Source organism: Mustelus asterias, chromosome 13 (assembly GCF_964213995.1).
Source record: "Mustelus asterias chromosome 13, sMusAst1.hap1.1, whole genome shotgun sequence".
NCBI lineage: Eukaryota > Metazoa > Chordata > Chondrichthyes > Carcharhiniformes > Triakidae > Mustelus > Mustelus asterias.
The window spans coordinates 42,135,634-42,155,095 of NC_135813.1; the positions used below are offsets into that span (position 1 = coordinate 42,135,634).

The 19,462-nt window shown below is 42.5% G+C and overlaps 1 protein-coding gene across 1 annotated transcript in view; it reads right to left on the reverse strand.

The window, feature by feature from the left end:
• Window positions 1–3,473: 3,473 nt before the first annotated feature.
• Window positions 3,474–19,462, reverse strand: part of LOC144502562 (neural proliferation differentiation and control protein 1-like) — a 176,303-nt gene continuing 160,314 nt past the window's right edge. The window contains exons 3-9 of the mRNA XM_078226664.1: window positions 16,119–16,223; window positions 13,873–14,052; window positions 10,700–10,766; window positions 8,873–8,960; window positions 6,956–7,035; window positions 5,670–5,769; window positions 3,474–4,712 (exon numbers count right to left, since the gene is read on the reverse strand). Coding sequence (XP_078082790.1) covers window positions 4,644–4,712; window positions 5,670–5,769; window positions 6,956–7,035; window positions 8,873–8,960; window positions 10,700–10,766; window positions 13,873–14,052; window positions 16,119–16,223 — 689 coding nt within the window. The 3' untranslated portion in view covers window positions 3,474–4,643. The remainder of the gene's footprint in view (window positions 4,713–5,669; window positions 5,770–6,955; window positions 7,036–8,872; window positions 8,961–10,699; window positions 10,767–13,872; window positions 14,053–16,118; window positions 16,224–19,462) is intronic.

The following is a 19,462-nucleotide window of genomic DNA, read 5'->3' on the forward strand; positions in this document are numbered from 1 at the left end:
TCAGTGATGTTTTTTGTGTGACCATCCTGCTTTTGCAGGAGACACTTGGGAGAAATGACATGGAGAGGCAACATAGTCCAAATGGTTCTATTTTCTAAGGGTGAAATAGCAGAGGGACCTGGGGATGGGTATACACAAATGCTTGAAGATGGCAGGACAAGTTGATAAGGCAACCAAGAAGGTGCATGGGATACTTTTTGTAAAGAGAGTCACTGAAAACAAAAACAATTCATACCTAATCATTAGGAATCACTGGTTTGGCTATAGCTAGAGCTGTGTACACGATTCTTGGTACTGTACTTTATAAAGAATGTCAAGGCTCGAGAGTATATCGAGGTGGTTTACGGAGATGAGGGTCTTCAGTTACGTGGAGAAATTGGAGAACCTGCAATTATTCTCTTTAGACCAGAGAAGCTTAAAGGGAGTCCTAATAAAGGTACTCAACTTTGAAAGGTTTTGACTGAGCAAGTAGGAAGATTCTATTTTTTTTTATACGGCAAGTGGGTCAGCAGTCAGATTCAAAATAATTGCCAAAAGAACTAAAACAAAACGTTAGATTCAATTGTCAGTCTCGATCTTATGCTCAAGTCTTAGGAGTGCGGCTTGAGAACCCACAACTTACTCTGTTGAAAGCAGGCGTGCTGCCAGTTGAGCTGCAGTTGACACCTCTATCAAACCACAGTATACGTAGCCCACGGAGCTCCATGATATCATAGAAATCATAGAAACCCTACAGTACAGAAAGAGGCCATTCGGCCCATTGAGTCTGCACCGACCACAATCCCACCCAGGCCCTACCCCCATATCCCTACATATTTTACCCGCTAATCCACGCATCCCAGGACACTAAGGGGCAATTTTAGCATGGCCAATCCACCTAACCCGCACATCTTTGAACGAACCAGACCACCAGACAAAGTGTGGAGATGCTAAGAATTCAGCAGAAAAGCCATTTTATTGATTTTCAATTATTATCACAGAAAACAGGACTAAAAGAAATAATCAGGATTTCAACAAATCAATTTATTTTCACTGAAAAATACATCAATATACAGAATGCAAGAACAGGTATTTGAACCGGTGATGACTATGTCTTTGAAAATAAAATATACTGGAAATGAAGACACAATTGAAATAAAATTGAACAGGCAATAAATACATGTAGTGGCAGAAGACAGATACGGATCAGATCATTGGAATGTTAAAGATCACCATAGTGCATGTGGCTAATCCCAGAAGAACGACAGAGGGAAAAGAAACAGAGAGAGAATATCAAAAAGCTAATTCAAAGCACTTATCCCACACAAGCACTATCCATCTGTACTCTGGACTCTCTTTGTCCTCCTCTACAGTGCACCTTGCACACTTCACAATTTAATTAATTTCCTATCTAACCGTTACGAAACCTGCCCCCACCAAAACTGAAATATTTAACATTAGCCATCTGATTAAACTCCATATTCCTGTTTAAATAAAAACATATTTCTGCTCATCAAGTTTACAGTGGAATGGAAACCGTGGTCTAACAATTCAAGTATCAGAATGAAAACTAATTGAAGGAGTTGGTTTTCACTGAACAATATCCCTTTATGCAGAAACCAATCATTTCCAGGTAGTTTTGGCATTTGTATGATTGGTAACTTACTGGTGTATTGTTTCCATCAGGTTAACTATTAACCCTTGCTGTGGAGATTTTGGAAACTAAAGATGCTGGTTTTTTTTCTGCTCTTAAGTGTTCCAAAGATCGAAATGCTGTACGAAAACAGAAGCGTGCCGAGTAATTTATCTCCGCATTACTATTTTCCAGGCCAACAGCTTCAATCAGCAGCTCATTTGTAGATGTGGTTACATTCAAATGTGTCAACACCATCTGAACACTGCAGGTTAACATTTGGAGTAAAAAAAAATGGAGGGGTGGGATGGCTCTATCGAAGAGCCAGCACAGGCATGATGGGCCAAATAGCCCGTCAGTGTTGAATGATTCTATTAATAAAGTTAATTGTTAATCTCGCCCCCCCCCCACCCCCCACCTCAGATGCTGATCCATTAATTAGTTGTGCATTTCCATCATTATCTGTTTTGATTGTAAAAATGATTACAACACAGAATATTCAGGATATTTCCCGGTGATATAGGTTAAGCCGCTTGTTCAGGTTTAAACTGACCTTTCCAGCAGAATCAGAACGAATAAATACAGTGAGTAGGTCCAACTTTGGGTCATAGACAGGCTCCTGTAATTGTTAGAAACTGACTGAACCAGCTGGCTCTTGCAGTGGACTCTGCACATTGTGGAGCCTGTATAAAGTTTGCAGAACGCAAAATATCTTGAAATTAACTCACTGCTACAGCATTCAATACTAAAGCATTACCAGCTAGTGGAGCATAATGACTAAAGTCCCTTTAAAATAAAGCTCTAAAATAAAATCTTAGCAATAAAATTTCTCAGGTTTAGGTCCATAAACAAAATCCAAGTGTTAAGCTAGTTTCTATAAACTTGCACATAAATTACTTCATAAATGTTCTTAATTAGATTAAAATCTGTTCCAACCAATTTATACAATCTAGATTTAATCCTTTTTCCCTTTTTCAACCACTCCCCCCAACATGTTTCTGATATATTACATTTACACAAGAAAATCAGTTACCAAGGCAATTATATGACTATTATACAAAGTTGTCCTTTCCCCAGTTTGAGAAATAAAGACCTTTTCACCTGATACTGCACAATTGAGGTACAATGTGTATCCATTTCAGGGATGCCTCACTTTCAGGTATAAAACTTCAGCTGGACAAGTGGCATTTGAGGTGGGGAGGAAGGGGATTGGGGCCTCTTGCAGCTTCAACAGATCGATTATGTATACTGTTCAAATCAGTTAGCAAGCAGTAAATCGGGGCAGGTAGTGTTTTTCAAACCTGTCCTTGGGATGATGGCAAGGCCACTCTTGTTGTTCCCCTTGTCAGTTGCCACGAGATGGTGGTTGGTATGCTACTTTCTTGAATGTGTGGCTTGATAAGCTACTCACAAGGGCATTCCCACCATGATTTTATTATAATTTCAAAATCATAGCCTTACTTTTTTAATGCTTCTTCAGTTTTAATGTAAAGTTGAAATGTGTGGAGTTTTGCACGTTCTCCCTGTGTCTGCGTGGGTTTCTTCCAGGTGCTCCAGTTTCCTCAACACAGTCCAAAGATGTGTAGGTTAGATGGATTAGCCATGCTAAATATGTGGGGTTATGGGGATAGGGTGGAGTGGTGGGCCTGGGTAAGGTACCCTGTCAAAGAGTTGGTGCAGATTTGATGGGCCGAATGACCTCTTCTGTATTGTAAGGATTCTATGATTGAGGAAAATAATTTAGAAATCTCAGTAGAATAGTTGTATTCCAAGATTAGAGATGTTCAAAATGAATGCTTGGCTGAGACGGTTAAAACTGTATTTGAAACATGAACTTCAGTGGGATGACTTTTTTCTCATCCAATGAATATTGATAAATGCCCCATTGAGTTACTTTCATTAAGGATGGCACGGTGGCACAGTGGTTAGCGCTGCTGCCTCACAGCACCAGGGACCCGGGTTCAATTCGGATCACTGTCTGTGTGGAGTTTGCACGTTCTCCCTGTGTCTGCATGGATTTCCTCTAGATGCACCGGTTTCCTCCCACACTCCAAAGATGTGCAGGTTAGGGTTGATTGGCCGTGCTAAATTGCCCCTTAATGTCAGGGAGATTAACAGGGTGAGTCCGTGAGGTTGCGGGGATAGGGCCTGGATGGGATCAGCTCGATGGGCCAAATGGCCTCCTTCTGCACTGTAGGGATTCTATGAAGGCTCAAGATAGTTGCCAGCTCACCACATTCTGACAATTGATATTTACAATACCCTATGTTGGGTTATGGCAATGGAAATTCAATGGCATCTTGAGCTTTTACATTCCCACTGCTGTGAATACTCCAAACAGATAACAGTTTGAAAGAATGATATATCAGCCCTTCCCCTCTAAAGATGCGGTTGCATTTAGCAACTTCAGTTGACTATTACAACTGAAGCACAGTAAACGCCACCACTCCATTGCTGACAACCCTGTTCTGTCAGTCTCACACACTTTTATTGCAACTTTCTGGTCAGGTTGAGAATTGCATCAAACCAGACCGCAATCAAGAAAGTGGGGAAATTGGTTGTATCGGCAAGCTTGGGCCAGGTTTGTCTGTGGCACACATGTCCCATACAAAACAGACTGTGTGTGTGGATCACAGAGCAGCTACAGTGTTCAATGGTCATCTACTTCTTTCCTTCCAACCACGATCCACTCCGTCGTGCGTGGCATGTCTTTCAGAAGATGATCCTAGGCATACAAGAAATGTACCATCTCTTCTAGCTCTGCCCAGGAAGTCGTGTTTAGAAAGTTAAAAATGTGTGTGTTTAAGACTGTAGGGTGGGGTTTGGGGTTAAGGACCATTACGGAGTGCACTATACCACCAGGGTTGGGATTAGGATAGGGGATGAATTCCCTCAATAGTCAGGATCAGAATGAAAGAGACCACTGGAGATACAGACTGTCCTTTGGTGCACAGTTGAACGATCTCTTGTAACTGCAGATAATTGTCCCTTCGTGACGTCTTATAGTCCAGAGACATACCAGGTTGCTTAGTTACTGGGAGGGCGGATGATGTAGAGATGAGTCATCAAAAAGTGGATTCTTGACCTCCATCTCCCCTGTCTGTGGCGAGAGAAAGAAAAGCTGCGAGTTAGTTGAGAGACACAGCAGGAAGATCCAGGGGAAATGGATGTGCTATTGAGACCTGCCTGGTGGCTATTCCTATTCACAATCTGCTGCCTACCTGAAAAGGTTCATGTCTTCATAATGCAAGCAAAAGAGAGCTGTGAATGGGTCTGAATCTGACAGGAACTAGCTGTTGATTCACAGGCACCACTGTTTAGAGAAGACTGAACATTAATGGGCCTGTAAAGATATAATAATATGGCTAATATCTGTTCTCTTTGCCTAGCTGTGAAGGTTATTAACATAAGAAAAGCCTGGTGGAGCTCCCTCCTGCTGCATTGTCCTCCCAGCACTTTATTCAACAACAACTAATAACAGTGTCAATGACTGAAGCTGCAGTAAAACCTGTTCCATCATCTTAATGACACAATTCATTTACTCTTAAACTGTGAAAACCCATCAGGAACACAGAACTAAGTCACATTTAATCCTTCACAAAAGCTGCTTCCCCACCCCGCCCCCCACCCCCTTTCTGACAATTCTCCCCTACCCAAAGTGTTGTCTTTATTAGGGAAACTGATTCACAAGTTCCAATTGTTCTTGGGTTCTTCACACAAGAGTCTTTCCCCAGTTTGTACTGGTGGTCTACTCAACAGCAAAAAGCATCATAGCCAAGTGTGATTCAATCATTGCCTGACAACCACATCTGTGCAAGCTGGTGTCAGTTATGGATTAGTCAGCAAACACTCTTGTCTGAGTTGGGGTTCAAATCCCACTCTAAGGCTTGAGTGAAATCTTGAACCGTCACTTCAGAGCAGAATCATGGAAGTAGAACAAAGAAAAGTACAACACAGGAACAAGCCCTTCGGCCCTCCAAGCCTGTGCCGATCATGATTACCACAGGGCATGTAGCTCTGGGTTTTGTGGCAAAATTCTCATTACTTAGTTACTTACTGGAGCCAGTCCTGGACATTCATAGACTGTGAAATCCCCGTCTTCATTTTCTCCCTCTGATTCTGTCGCGGATTCAGATACTTTGGATTCATCTTTATTTCTGTAGAACAAAATAACTGTGGTGAACAAGAGACAATACCCAGTGCTGCTGATCTCTTTGTTTGCAACTGTATTTAGCACGAGACTCCCCATCCCCCAAAAATGAATGCCACCCAAATTCCTTGGGCACAGTGGAGATCCAGACTTGTATATCTCAACTGCCCCAATTTAATTGGGACATCTCAAATGAGAAATAATTCCACTGAGAAAAAAGAGGAAAAAATGACTAAGGCCGACACAGTGGCACAGTGGTTAGCACTGCTGCCTCAAATGCCAGGGACCCGGGTTCAATTCTGGCCTCAGGTGACTGTGTGTGTGGAGTCTGCACGTTCTCCCCGTGTCTGCGTAGGTTTCCTCTGGGTGCTCGGATTTCCTCCCATAGTCCAAAGATGTGGGGGTTAAGTTGATTGGCCGTGCTAAATTGCCCCTTCATGTGAGGGGATTAGCGGGGTAAATACATGGGGCTAGAGGGATATGGCCTGGGTGTGATTATTGTCGGTGCAGACTTAATGGGCTGAATGGCCTCCTTCTGCACTGTAAGGACTCTGATTCCTAAGCCTGCATATTCTGATTTCTGCATCCCCTTGCCAAGTTCCATTCCCATCCTTTTAAACTAGTGAATGGATTTTAATGAATGGGGAAACCATGTGTGAGGACCCACGCAAATCCACAGAAAGGAGGGGAAAGACAAGAGGCCTACTCTGAAATGCTACTCTGGTTCGCTGTGTAAGGAAGCTCCATCACCAGTGGCTGATACACAGCTATTAAATAGGCATCAGGAACACAGATCAAGTAGCTTAGATCAGTCAACATAGTAAAAAGAAACTCCCCTCCTGAAATCTCTCCATCGTCCCCTCGCCCTCTACACTCTTTCTCCTGTCTATTGGTTGAAGCTGCTCTCAGGAGTCTGCCAATGCTGCACAGCTTATCAGCTTGACATTTGGATGAAATGCATTTCTTGATTTGTACTTAAAGCAATTTGCCTAATCCTGTGTCTAATCAGGATACGAAGTTACTGGGACATCCAAACACCATCCCAGTTCTTACCCAAGAGCAGTTTTGTGATCAGCAATGCTACCTTGAAACTGCCGCAGTGCTCAGCAACCTGCTCATCTACTTTAACCACCGCTTTGTCCATAATACGAAACAGAGCTTCAGTACTTAACAAATTGGCTCGGAGTACTCACTTCTCCATCGATAACATCTGTTGCTTCTGATGTTGGTAATGGTACATCTGGGCACTCTGTGCCAGCTTCTTGTCGCCACTCTGTTCAAATCATAAATAAGAGAATGTACCTATGATGCTTTTTTGAATATTCTTTACACAAGTTACCACATTAAATATTTGTATCCCAATTAGCAGGAGCCTGGAGGCATAGAATCTCACAACATTGGAGGCCATCAAGTCTCTGCAAACACTTTGAAAGAGCTATTTAATTAGCCCCACACCCCTACTATCTCCCAATAGACCTGAAAATCTTCTTTTTCAAGCATTTTGCAAATTGCCTTTTGAAACTCACTATTGAACCTGTTTTCACATCTCTTTCGGACAGGGCATTCCAGATCATAATAATTGCTGTGTAAATAAAATTCTCAAGACCTCGCAAAGTCACGTGCTGAGGTGCCTGAATTCAACGTCCCTTTTGAGTAATGGTGACATTTTTTATATTGCCATTTAGGGTAAAAGGAAGCCATTGCGAACGTCACTTGACTGTTGATATGTGCAAGTGAAGCTGACCACAAGTTGATGAATTGTTAAAGTTACACTGGAGAATACGGGCTCAGAAAATACACACAGCCCCAAGTCGAGACTTTACAAGTCCAGTTTCAGGTGCCAACCAAAACAATGTGAAGAAATAAATTTCTTCTAAAGATTTAGCACTTAAGAACATGGCCACCGCTCTCCCATAGCAGTGACTTTCTTGGCTGCTGGATGGGTGAAGGGATGCTCGTTTAAAATGGCCTTTTTGGTGAGAATCGCTGCAAAAGAACTTGCATTCTATTGCATGTCTAAATATTTCAGGATGTCCCAAACTGCTTTTCAAAGAAATAATTCTAAGTTTAGCCACTGTGATACAGTCAAACTCAGCAGGCACTTCACATACAGCAGAACCCCTTAAACAGCAATAATCTCTGACAAAGGGTCACCCTCGACTCGAAACGTTGGCTCTATTCTCTCCCCACAGATGCCGTCAGACCTGCTGAGATCTCCCAGAATTTTCTGTTATTGTTTCAGATTCCAGCATCTGCAGTGTTTTGCTTTTATAACAGCAACAATCTGCTCATTCTGTTGGTGTTGGCCTTTTGGCCAAGATCAAACTTCGAATCAAGCCAGAGATCGGGTGTAATGCCTGTTCTTGTCAGCTTGTGTCCCTTTTGTGGGGACCATGAATTGGATTCAATTTTAATTTGGATTTTTTTTGGAGCAAGCAAGCAAGGAGATGGATTAAGGGCTGGCCCTGTCCACTCTGTGCATTGGCTTTGTAACTTTGAGAAAGGAATAACATTTGTTTAAAAAGATAAAACTGGGAGGTCTCCCTGTTCTGTAAGAAGTGTCATGGGATCATTAACACTTACCTCAACCACTGAAAAAGGCAAATGAGTGCTCAGGTTGAAGACTCCTCAAGGGTGACACTTGTAATAATTCAGTGCTCCCTCAGTACTACACTAGAGAGTTGGCCTGCTTTATAATGCTACAAAGAGTAGCATGTGTGGCAATTTGTGGTGCTCAAATTTCGAATTGGTAATCAAACCCACAAGCTTTTGATTGCAGGAATGCCATCAGCTGAGTCAAGCTGACATATTCACACCTCCACAAAACGCTCCCATAATTCATTTTTGGACCAACATTCAGTTTTCTTTCTCCGGCCATAAAATCTAAAAAGGAGACAGGTCAACTACAGGGTAGTCTGGTCAGGCATGGAAAGCAGATGGTAGCCTTGGGAGCTTTTTGGCTATTCTCCCATTTGCTCATGGGTGAAATTGTCTCACTGCATCAAAATAAACCAATTTACAAACCAGACACAGGGCTTGGACTACATTGCGGGACTGTGATCTGAGCACAAATGAGACACATTTGAAGTACCATCTTCTTCTGAACTTACCAGGGGTTTCTCAGGTTGAGCATTGGATCCAATTATACCGTAGCCTGGATAATCTGCTTTCTGAGTTAACCTCACCTCCTTCTGTAATCTAAAATTTAAAAAAAGTCAAGCAAAAGCAAGGCTTGGAGAGCGACACAGACGTTGTTTTATTTAACTGGATTATGCTCTATGATGTTAAAAGCTGCTGGAACATTTACCAGCATGCATGTGACAATTGAGTAGGCCGTCAAGAACATATTTTGGACACTTGCATGATGAATGGCAACCTTGGTGGGTGGCTGGCACCTGAACAACTGTGTTCCAGTACAGACTGACATTTTCAGGAGAGAAGGGAACAGAACTAGAATGGTGGGTACACTGGTTCCCTGTGGTCTAGTTATACATTGAAGTCAAGGGATGATGTCCCAAGGAAATACATGCAAATCATAGAAACCCTACAGTGCAGGAGGCCATTCGGCCCATCGAGTCTGCACCGACCACAATCCCACCCAGGCCCTACCCCCACATATTTTACCCGCTAATCCCTCTAACCTACGCATCCCAGGACTCTAAGGGGCAATTTTTTTAACCTGGCCAATCAACCTAACCCGCACATCTTTGGACTGTGGGAGGAAACCGGAGCACCCGGAGGAAACCCACGCAGACACGAGGAGAATGTGCAAACTCCACACAGACAGTGACCCGAGCCGGGAATCGAACCTGGAATCCTGGAGCTGTGAAGCAGCAGTGCTAACCACTGTGCTACCGTGCCGCCCCTATAATTCCTTTGTGTATTTGCTACACTTCATAAAACATGCATGTCGGATTTTAACTGAAGTCAGTGCAGACTTGATGGATCAAATGGCCTCTTTTTGCACTGTATGGATTCTATGGTTCTAAAATTTATTTTGAGCTCAAAATTCATTGAGTTATTTTTCTCTTCATGCACTCTGCCCCAACCTCTCCGATATCCATGTCTTGCACTTTCAACAGTTGATCTTCACCCAGAGTTTCATCACTGTTAAGTATTTCAAACTGGTTTCTAGCAGATGGCAATCAGAGGTGACATACACAATAGGTGTCTCGATCTAAAAAATATCTACGCTCAGCTCAACATCAGCCCATAGCTCGAGTGGAAGCACCTGCATTCGACCATCCCATGGTTCAGACCGTGACTCCAAGTCAGCACTGTTTAACTTGTGTTTGCAGAATATATTTGACACCTGTGCAACTTTGGACAGTTTTCTGAGCAAGATTTCAGAAATTTCTGAGAGAAATGGTGTAGAGGCCTCGGACATAGAGGCATTAGTTGATGAAGTAAAGATAAGTCAGTCCTTTAGGCACATAAAAGTCCTATAGTTTGCTCGCTCCATCCATCATAAATTCTCTAGGCACAATTAGATTATCAGGGCACTTGCCTCAATCTCTCTATTCAAAAGTCTGTTCAATGCAGTAACCACTCTCGAGTTGAAGAATTTCCTGAAATCAGTCCTAAATTTGCCTTTTATTAATTTCACTCTATTTCTTTCTAATATTGTCACTGCTGAGTGAGATGCACTTGAGATTTGCTTTCTCGCTACTCTTAACCTCATTTCCCAGTTATCTTCTTTTGAGGCTCAAAACATATTGGACATATTTGTCCAATCTCTCTCAGAATTCAGTCCTTACAGATCCTCAAGTGATGAACCAAACACCAGTTATGGCTTAATACATTTTACTGCCCAGTCTTGGACTTGAGGGGGGAGGGAGGAGGGGGCAATCCTACTGCAGAATCATAAAGTTCCATTACGCTATGTCTGAACTCCCAATTTCTTCATGCTTCCCGATTAACAACTTGAGAAGGCTTACCTGTACCAGCAGATGCCAGCAATGATCAGTCCAGAGACCCCTGCCACCGTGCACACAATAATCAAAGCTGAGGAATAAAGAATGACAAAAGTCAACAACTTCCAAAAGACGCTGCTTGACAGGCTTTTCCACATTGCACAGTGCAATCTAAATATACAAAACTGGTACCTTGTCAAATCTAGTTTGATACACTGCTCGCTTAACACAGATTGAGATGATGCCAATTTTGTTCCCAATCTGTCCACACCAAGGATGTCAGCCAGGGGCAAATGCTGTCCATAAAATAATGCAGTAAGAGTTTTAACAACACCAGGTTAAAGTCCAACAGGTTGATTTGGTAGCAAATGCCATTAGAAGAAAGAAGAAAGAAACTCTACAGTGCAGAAAGAGGCCATTGGGCCCATCGAGTCTGCACCGATCACAATCCCACCCAGGCCCTACCCCCATATCCCTACATATTTAACATAGAACATAGAACAGTACAGCACAGAACAGGCCCTTCGGCCCACGATGTTATGCCGAGCTTTATCTGAAACCAAGATCAAGCTATCCCACTCCCCATCATCCTGGTGTGCTCCATGTGCCTATCCAATAACCGCTTAAATGTTCCTAAAGTGTCTGACTCCACTATCACTGCAGGCAGTCCATTCCACACCCCAACCACTCTCTGCGTAAAGAACCTACCTCTGATATCCTTCCTATATCTCCCACCACGAACCCTATAGTTATGCCCCCTTGTAATAGCTCCATCCACCCGAGGAAATAGTCTTTGAACGTTCACTCTATCTAACCCCTTCATCATTTTATAAACCTCTATTAAGTCTCCCCTCAGCCTCCTCCGCTCCAGAGAGAACAGCCCTAGCTCCCTCAACCTTTCCTCATAAGACCTACCCTCCAAACCAGGCAGCATCCTGGTAAATCTCCTCTGCACTCTTTCCAGCGCTTCCACATCTTTCTTATCCTTCTTTACCCGCAATCCCCTCTAAGCTACATAGTTCAGTACACTAAGGGGCAATTTAGCATGGCCAATCAACCTAACCTGCACATCTTTGGACTCTGGGAGGAAACCAGAGCACCCGGAGGAAACCCACGCAGACACGAGGAGAATGTGCAAACTCCACACACAGTAACCGAAGCCGGGAATCGAACCCAGGTCCCTGGAGCTGTGAAGCAGCAGTGCTAACCACTGTGCTACCGTGGAGCACTGCTCCTTCGTCAGATGGAATGGAAATCCATAGTTCGAGTGGAAGCACTTACATTCGACCATCCCATGGTTCAGACTGTGACTCCAAGTCAGCACTGTTTAACTTGTGTTTGCAGAATATATTTGACACCTGTGCAACTTTGGACTCCACTCCATCTCCAAGATTTCCACTCCATCTGACGAAGGAGCTAATGGCATTTGCTACCAAATAAACCTGTTGGACTTTAACCTGGTGTTGTTAAAACTCTTACTGTGTTTACTCCAGCCCAACGCCGGCATCTCCACATCATAAAATAATGGCCATGACGGGTAAGGTAATGTATGGAGAGTCTCAATTTACATAGAAAGACAGAAGCGAGGTATGAAGTGACGGGATAAATTTCAGTTTAATAACGCGAAAGGAAGAAATCTGCACTTTCAGACAAAAGTCTAAACAGTCACCAGCTGACTGTAATACTGGTTGTTTTATATACATGACATAACATCAACATTGATTTTAAAAAACTCGTGGCTACTACCAGGCTAGTTATCTCCCAGAATTCAAAATACCAATACTAAACAAAGCACTTATCAAGGCTGGGCTCTTAACTGTTTACTGAACACAACTTTTTTGTCGGACAAAGCATGTAAATCTGAGGTGCATACAGCAATGACCAAGAACATGTATGAATACTTTTTTAAAAAAAGATTATTTCTGTTTTTGAATTACTGAGACATGACACAACAGGTGTTCCAAAGACTATTTTGCGCTATGTCTGAAGCCTGGGTTGTGACTTATGATTCTAACATTTGGAATTTTTCTTGCTGTGGTTTTGTTACAGTGGCGATCAGAACCTGAACCATTCACTCAATTCTCATCAGCCTGCTTTAAATGGAGGATGGAAAACTTTTCTTTTCAAAATTAATCGCATTTATTTTTAGTGGCTGGTTGATAATGTTCAGTCACTTGTTACATGCTCCCTCACAATTATAATGGCCTGTGATTAACAGTAAAACGAAATACATGAGGACTGGCAAGTTATCCTGTGGATGTGATAACTACATTGGTATGGTACCTTTATGCTAATGGAGCTGTCTGCACCATCACAAGTTGCAAATCTCTGAATTCCCCGAGGCTACATGTCAATTGGCTTCAGGTTTCAAGGCATTAAAAGTCTAAAGCCTGTCTTTACATTAATCAAAATGTTGCTGAGAGATTCATGCAAAGATTTGTGATCTATAATCAGCCTTTTTGGATTTCTTTTACTAACATATATCAGTCCCCATTAGATTAATTGAAGGATCAATAGGAAGGAAGGTTGAGGCTAGACTCTGTGCTAAAAGTTGATCTAGCAAGAGGTATCTAAATTTCCCCAACACCACAATTAAAAGTATCCTTAATCTGTTAAAATAAATGTATGAATTAGCATTATTGATAACTGTACCTTATGTAATGTAGCTGATACTGTAAATGAAGCAATGTTGTTCTGAATGAAAGCAATTACTCCTGCGCATATCAAAAGTAGTGACTGGTAGTGCCAACAGCAACATGTGAAATCTGTTTTTTAAAATTTTTCTTCTGTTCTTTCTAGTGGCATATTAATAATCTTTCGCAGTGGCATCACGTGTGTGTTTAATGGCCCCAAGAATGTTAGGTGTGGCACTGGAAAGGCCCAGTGAATGGTGGTAAGCTATTTGGTGATGGAGTGCATCATCAAATAGTAACTACGCCCAATGATTGCCCCCACCCACTGCTCAGCAGGGTTTATCTGGATCAGGAATCCTGACTGATTGCTTTTCCTTCTTTTGCTCAAGGCCCAACAGCAATTACTCAAACATTTCCTGGGCTGAATCATCTAACGAAATCCAGACAAGGAATCAAGCCATAGTTCTCTAATTTGTATGGTTTTAGTGGTATACTGGGTGTCGTCTTTATCCACTGGTTTTGGTCCATCAAGGTAAAACCTTTTGAAATGCAATGCACACTTACTGAGTAAGACGGCATCGGTGAAGGGAACAGCTTTCTTTGGAACACTCTTTATTGCTGCCACTTTACCAGGAGTGTTTGGGGGTATACTTGTTGTAGTAGATGATACATCTTTACTGGATAGTTTGCCTGCACGAACTCCTTGCGATTCATCTTGTACTTCAACAGGTTTATCCTTGTCAGCTGTTAATGCAAAGTAACGATTATAAATTGCTTCTTGTTAAAAGACCCATTTCTCTTATTTGAAACTGCAAGTATAGATAAGATGTCCCAGTTTGATGCAGTGAAGGGCTAACCTCACTGTAGCACAGATGGGACTGTTGCCTGCAGCCAAGTGCACTCCCATCTCAGCTGTGTGCAGGACAGGACTGAGAGAGGCCAAGTGCTTGTCCAAAGGGAGGATCAGTTTTAGTCTGCTGTCAGGTTCCTCTTACTCTCCAGCTGATGGAGATCTGTTCTTTTGACATTTACCAGATTGCCATTTCCAATTCCTCTGCAGAATCAAGACAACATTTATTTTCTGATGCAAATACACAGTTCTAATGGTGTCAAATCATGCAAATGCTTTGCTGAGGCCTTCTGACTTCAGCCTCCCTTTTCCTGAAAACACCAACTCCTTCTTGATGCACTTATCTTGCCCACATATTCATTCCTGGAATTTAGTTAATACATTTCAAAAGAATCCAAACCAATGCTCACACAACAGCCACAGGTATGCAATTTGCAACATGATTTGCAGATTCTTCTCCCACCTTTCCTGGGACATGGACACAGGACAGAGTGAGCGATCACACTTTTTATTTTTAAGATGGCCTAACGCTTTTGGTGATAATTGGCAAGCAAACAGCAAGATATAGTGGTGCGATTTACTCCTTTCCTTCGTCCTTAATCTTCCCCTTCCTTTTCTCACGGTGTGGACAGCAGCCGTGGTATTTTCTGTAGGCTTTAGTAGCTTCCTAACTCATCCTCCTATACCTTGAATCTGCAAGTTTCTCCCTGATTGTTCCACACTTTCAGATACTTTCAACCTAACTTTCCCTAAGTTCCCTGAACTGTGCCCACCCCCATATCTTCATTTTTACTTTTATAACCAGCCATAAGCAGCTGTATAAACTCTAACATACAAGTATGCCACAACTTTATGTTTATCATAGAATTATAGAGCACAGATGGAAATCATTCAACACATTATGACTGGCTGTTTGGTAGAACCATCCAATAAATGCCACATTTCTTTACTTTCCCCCTCAAGCCCCGCAAGTTTCACTTTCAAATATCTATCCAATTGCTTTTTGAAGGTTACGATTGAATCTTCCTCAACTATCCTTTCAAGACTATGCATTCCAGATCATAGAAAAAATTCTCATCACTCCTCTTACTTACTTAGCAACTATCTTAAATCCCTCTGCCCAGTGGAAGCAGTTCCTCTTTACTGATTCTATTAAAATTTTGAGTAAATCTCCTCATAGCTTCCCAACTCCAAGGAGAGCATTTCGGCCTCTTCTGTCCCTCCATATAACTAAAGCCTGTTATTCGTGGTACTATTTATTCTATTAAATAATTGTGTTTTTAAGGTGGAATAACATCCTGAAGCCGCACAGTTGGGAATCTTGTCTGAGTTGAAGGCTGTGTCAAAAAGAAAGAGTTTTAAAATTGTTGTTGGGAAGTGTGGAGGGAAAAATGGAAGACCAGAATGTTGCAGGTAAATTGCTGCAGTCTCTGCCACTAAGGGAAGAGTAGAGGGAATAAGGAAAATGCACCATAAACCCAGGTTGGAAGAGCAGAAGTTGCTGGAGGGGGGTCTGGTCTAGTAGAATGAGGTCATGGAGGAGATATTTTTGAAGCAAACAGATACGAAGCAGTATTGAAACCAAAAGATCAGAGGCAATAGTAAGCAGGACTTTAAGATGGGCAAAATCCTGAACAAAGCAGCCATTGATTCGGAGGCAGTGAGACCCTCATTCATTCCTACAGCAGCATTACATTGACAACCTTATGTCAATAGACAACAGCATATACTTCTGCACACCTGGTCCTAGCAGATGTTGTACTGTAATAGTCACAGCAACCGATCAAAGTATACCATTTTACAGCAGGTAACATTAAGGATTAACCAACAGACCTGCCTGTAGCATTTGAACAGAGGAACAAAACCCTGCAGGGGCCTTAAACAAAGGGTCTCAAAACAATAATTTCATATTTAGAATTTGATTTCAAGCCTTCTGTCATGCAGTGTGCAATGTACTTACTCTCTGCAGCCAGTTGTAGTCTGTGTGGCACATCAACATTTTTGGCTAAGAGTGATGCTATGTAATCAATATCACCATCGATATCGGAGGTTCCGTGATGCATTCCTACAGGGAGAGAGGGAACAAATCTGAATAGCTAGAAAACTGCAGTGTTTGAAATGATAGTGAGAAAGAGAGATTGATCTTTTGTAAAGTGCTGATTACCTTGTGGGTGAATGAGCTCCAATCCACTTAAGTTTCAAAGTTTATTTATTAGCGTCACAAGTAGGCTTACATTAATATTGCAATGAAGTTACTGTAAAAATCCCCTAGTCGCCACATTCCGGCACATGTTCGGGTACACTGAGGGAGAATTTAGCATGACCAATGCACCCAACCAGCACGTCTTTCAGACTGTGGGAGGAAACCGAAGCACCCAGAGGAAAACCCACACAGACACGGGAAGAATGTGCAGTCTCCGCACAGACAGTGATTCAAGCCAGGAATTGAACCCTGGCACTGTGAAGCAGCAGTGCTAACCACCGTGCCACCCATGTTGCTTAAGTTGCTGCCAACCATTTATCTTTTTAACCTCGAGTTAAACTCATATAAATAATGAATTGAAAGTAAAATAAAATTGTCCTTTAGGGTCTAATTTAAATATATACACCATGATTACCAAAATATTTTTCCTGGAACTCAGTGTCTGAATCACTCCAAGCAGGTTTCTGCTCCAGCCACAATATCAAAATGGTTCTCATCAAATTCACAACTGTTATGCCACTATGACAAAGGTAACTTTCCCTCTTCCTGCTTCAAGGCCAGCCTGTAGTTTTCAATATGGTTGACCACACAATCCTCCTCCTATTATCTCCTGTTGTCTAGCCGATTGCCTGGTTTCATTCTTAATTATAGTCGTAATCAACAACGGTTTCTCTTGTTTCTGCAATTCTGCACCATTAACCTCTGGTGTCACAAAGTATTCACCCTTGATCCCCTTTGGTTTCTACATCCTGATCTCCACAATCTCTTCTGAAAACAATGTTATGCTGACAGCGCCCAGCTCTACCTCATCATTGCCTCTCTGCACCCATCCGCTGGCTTCAAGTTGTCATAACGCTTGTCCAACATGAACAGGAATTTCCTCCTAATTAAATCTTGGGAAGAACAAAGACATTGTTTTTGGCCCCCACTACAAACTCCGTTCCTTGGCCACTAACTCTCCCTGAAAAACTGTCCGAAGAGAAATTGGACCGTTTGCAATCTTGAGGTCATATATGAACTTCCATCCACATATCCTTGCCATCCCGAGGATTGCTTATTTCTACCTCCTGTTGCTGAAATTCACACACATATCTTCATCACCTCTAGACTTGAGCACTCCTGGTTAGCAAACTTGAAGTCATCTAAACCTCTGCTGCCCTCATCCCAACGTACAGCCTGTGCTGTCAGACCTACACTGGCTCATGGTGAAACAAGGCCTCAGCCTTGTATTCAAACGCCTACATGGCTTTGCCCCTCAGTATCTCCCAACATCAACCCTCACTCCTCCAATTATGGCCTCAAGCATCCCCAATTTTAGTCACGTCATTATTGGAAACCATACGTTCAGCTGCAAGGCCCCAAATTCTGAAATTCCCTGTTTCTCTTAAGATGCTCCTTAAACCTACCCCATTTGACTAAGCTTTTACTCATCTGGTAATGTCCCTATAAAGCACCTTGGGATGCTTTATTACATTGAAGAGTGCTATATAAATATAACTTGTTGTTGCCGAACAAAACGGCTCTCATTTGCTGCTTTATATATCATAGAATCCCTACAGTGCATTCAGCCCATCGAGTCTGCACCGATAACAATCCCACAAGGCCCTATCCCCGTAACCCCATGTATTTACCCTGCTAATCCCCCGCTCACATTTAGCATGGCCAATCCACCTACCCTGCACATCTTTGGAGTGTGGAGGAAACTGGAGCACCCAGAGGAAACCCATGCTGACATGGGGAAAATGTGCAAACTCCACATAGACAGTCACCCGAGGCCGGAATTGAATTCGGTTCCCTGGAGCTGTGAAGCAGCAGTGTTAACCACTGTGCCACCGTGCCAACCCAATATACATGAATAGATTTACTTTAATTGCATCAATCTATAGCACTAAACATTCACTTGTAAAGCTCCAGTCCCAGAATATTCCAGATCATGGATTTGCAGTGCCACCATCTACTGCGTCTACAAGATTTATTTGACTTGCAGGAAGGAAATGGAACTAATTACATTGATGCCAAGACTGCTGCACTGTCTCTTGACACGCAAGCCACATGGAGCGGAGGGCAATCCCAAAATATACTTGCCGGATCTGCCAAGACCAGATGCCAAAACAAAAAAAAGGAAAAGAGTCTTTGCAGTTGCTGCTATCTGGAGGAAATCTGTATGTCAGGGTAGCGTGGCACAAACATGGCATTGTATTCAATACAAGATGCTGCACTTGTATAACAAGCATCTCCGTTTAAACACAGACAAATGGATATTAGTGTTGAATGGCGAGTGCACTTCAATTTGGGTCCCTGATGCTTTTGCAGGTAAAAGCACAGCTCGTGTAAATCAAAACTGGGCCTTTAGGATGTACAATACCTAGAAAGTTCTTGTTTGGGTTCCCAGTTTGTGCTGCGTTATTAATTTTTGACCACTTTAGCCCCTGCAGTTGCAGGCCCATGTGGGCTGCCTCCCTCCGCAAGAAAATTTTTGGCATCGATCCTGCAATTAATTGCACTCCAGTCAATGCATCATTTGACATCAAATGGTATAACCTGCATAAAGAATGCTCATTCGTCATCAACTGGTCTAGATCAGTCCAGCAGAGGGAGGGAGATCAGGGAAGAATTTTCCCAAAGGTAGGGGAGTCTAAAACTAGGGCGTAGGTTTAAGGTGAGAGGGGAGAGATACAAAAGGGTCCAGAGGGGCAGTTTTTTCACACAGAGGGCGGAGAGTGCCTGGAACAAGATGTCAGAGGTAGTTGAGACGGGTGCAATTTTGTTTTTTAAAAAGCGTTTAGACAGTTACATGGGTAAGATGGCTATAGAGGGATATGGGCCAAATGAGGGCAATTGGGACTAGCTTAGTGGTTTAAAAAAAGGACAAGTTGGACTGAAGGGCCTGTTTCCATGCTGTAAACTTCTATGATTCTAATTTGGGAGGGGCGCGAATGAACTACAAGGTTGCAGTTTTATGTCATGCTTTGGGCGGTAGATCTTACTTTTAAAAATGCATTAATGCATAATACGTTTTTACCTTTTTCTGACCTTGCTCCTTCAGTATATACCATGCTAGAATGTCCAGTTTCCTTGGGCAGTAGGAAGGCCTGGATGTT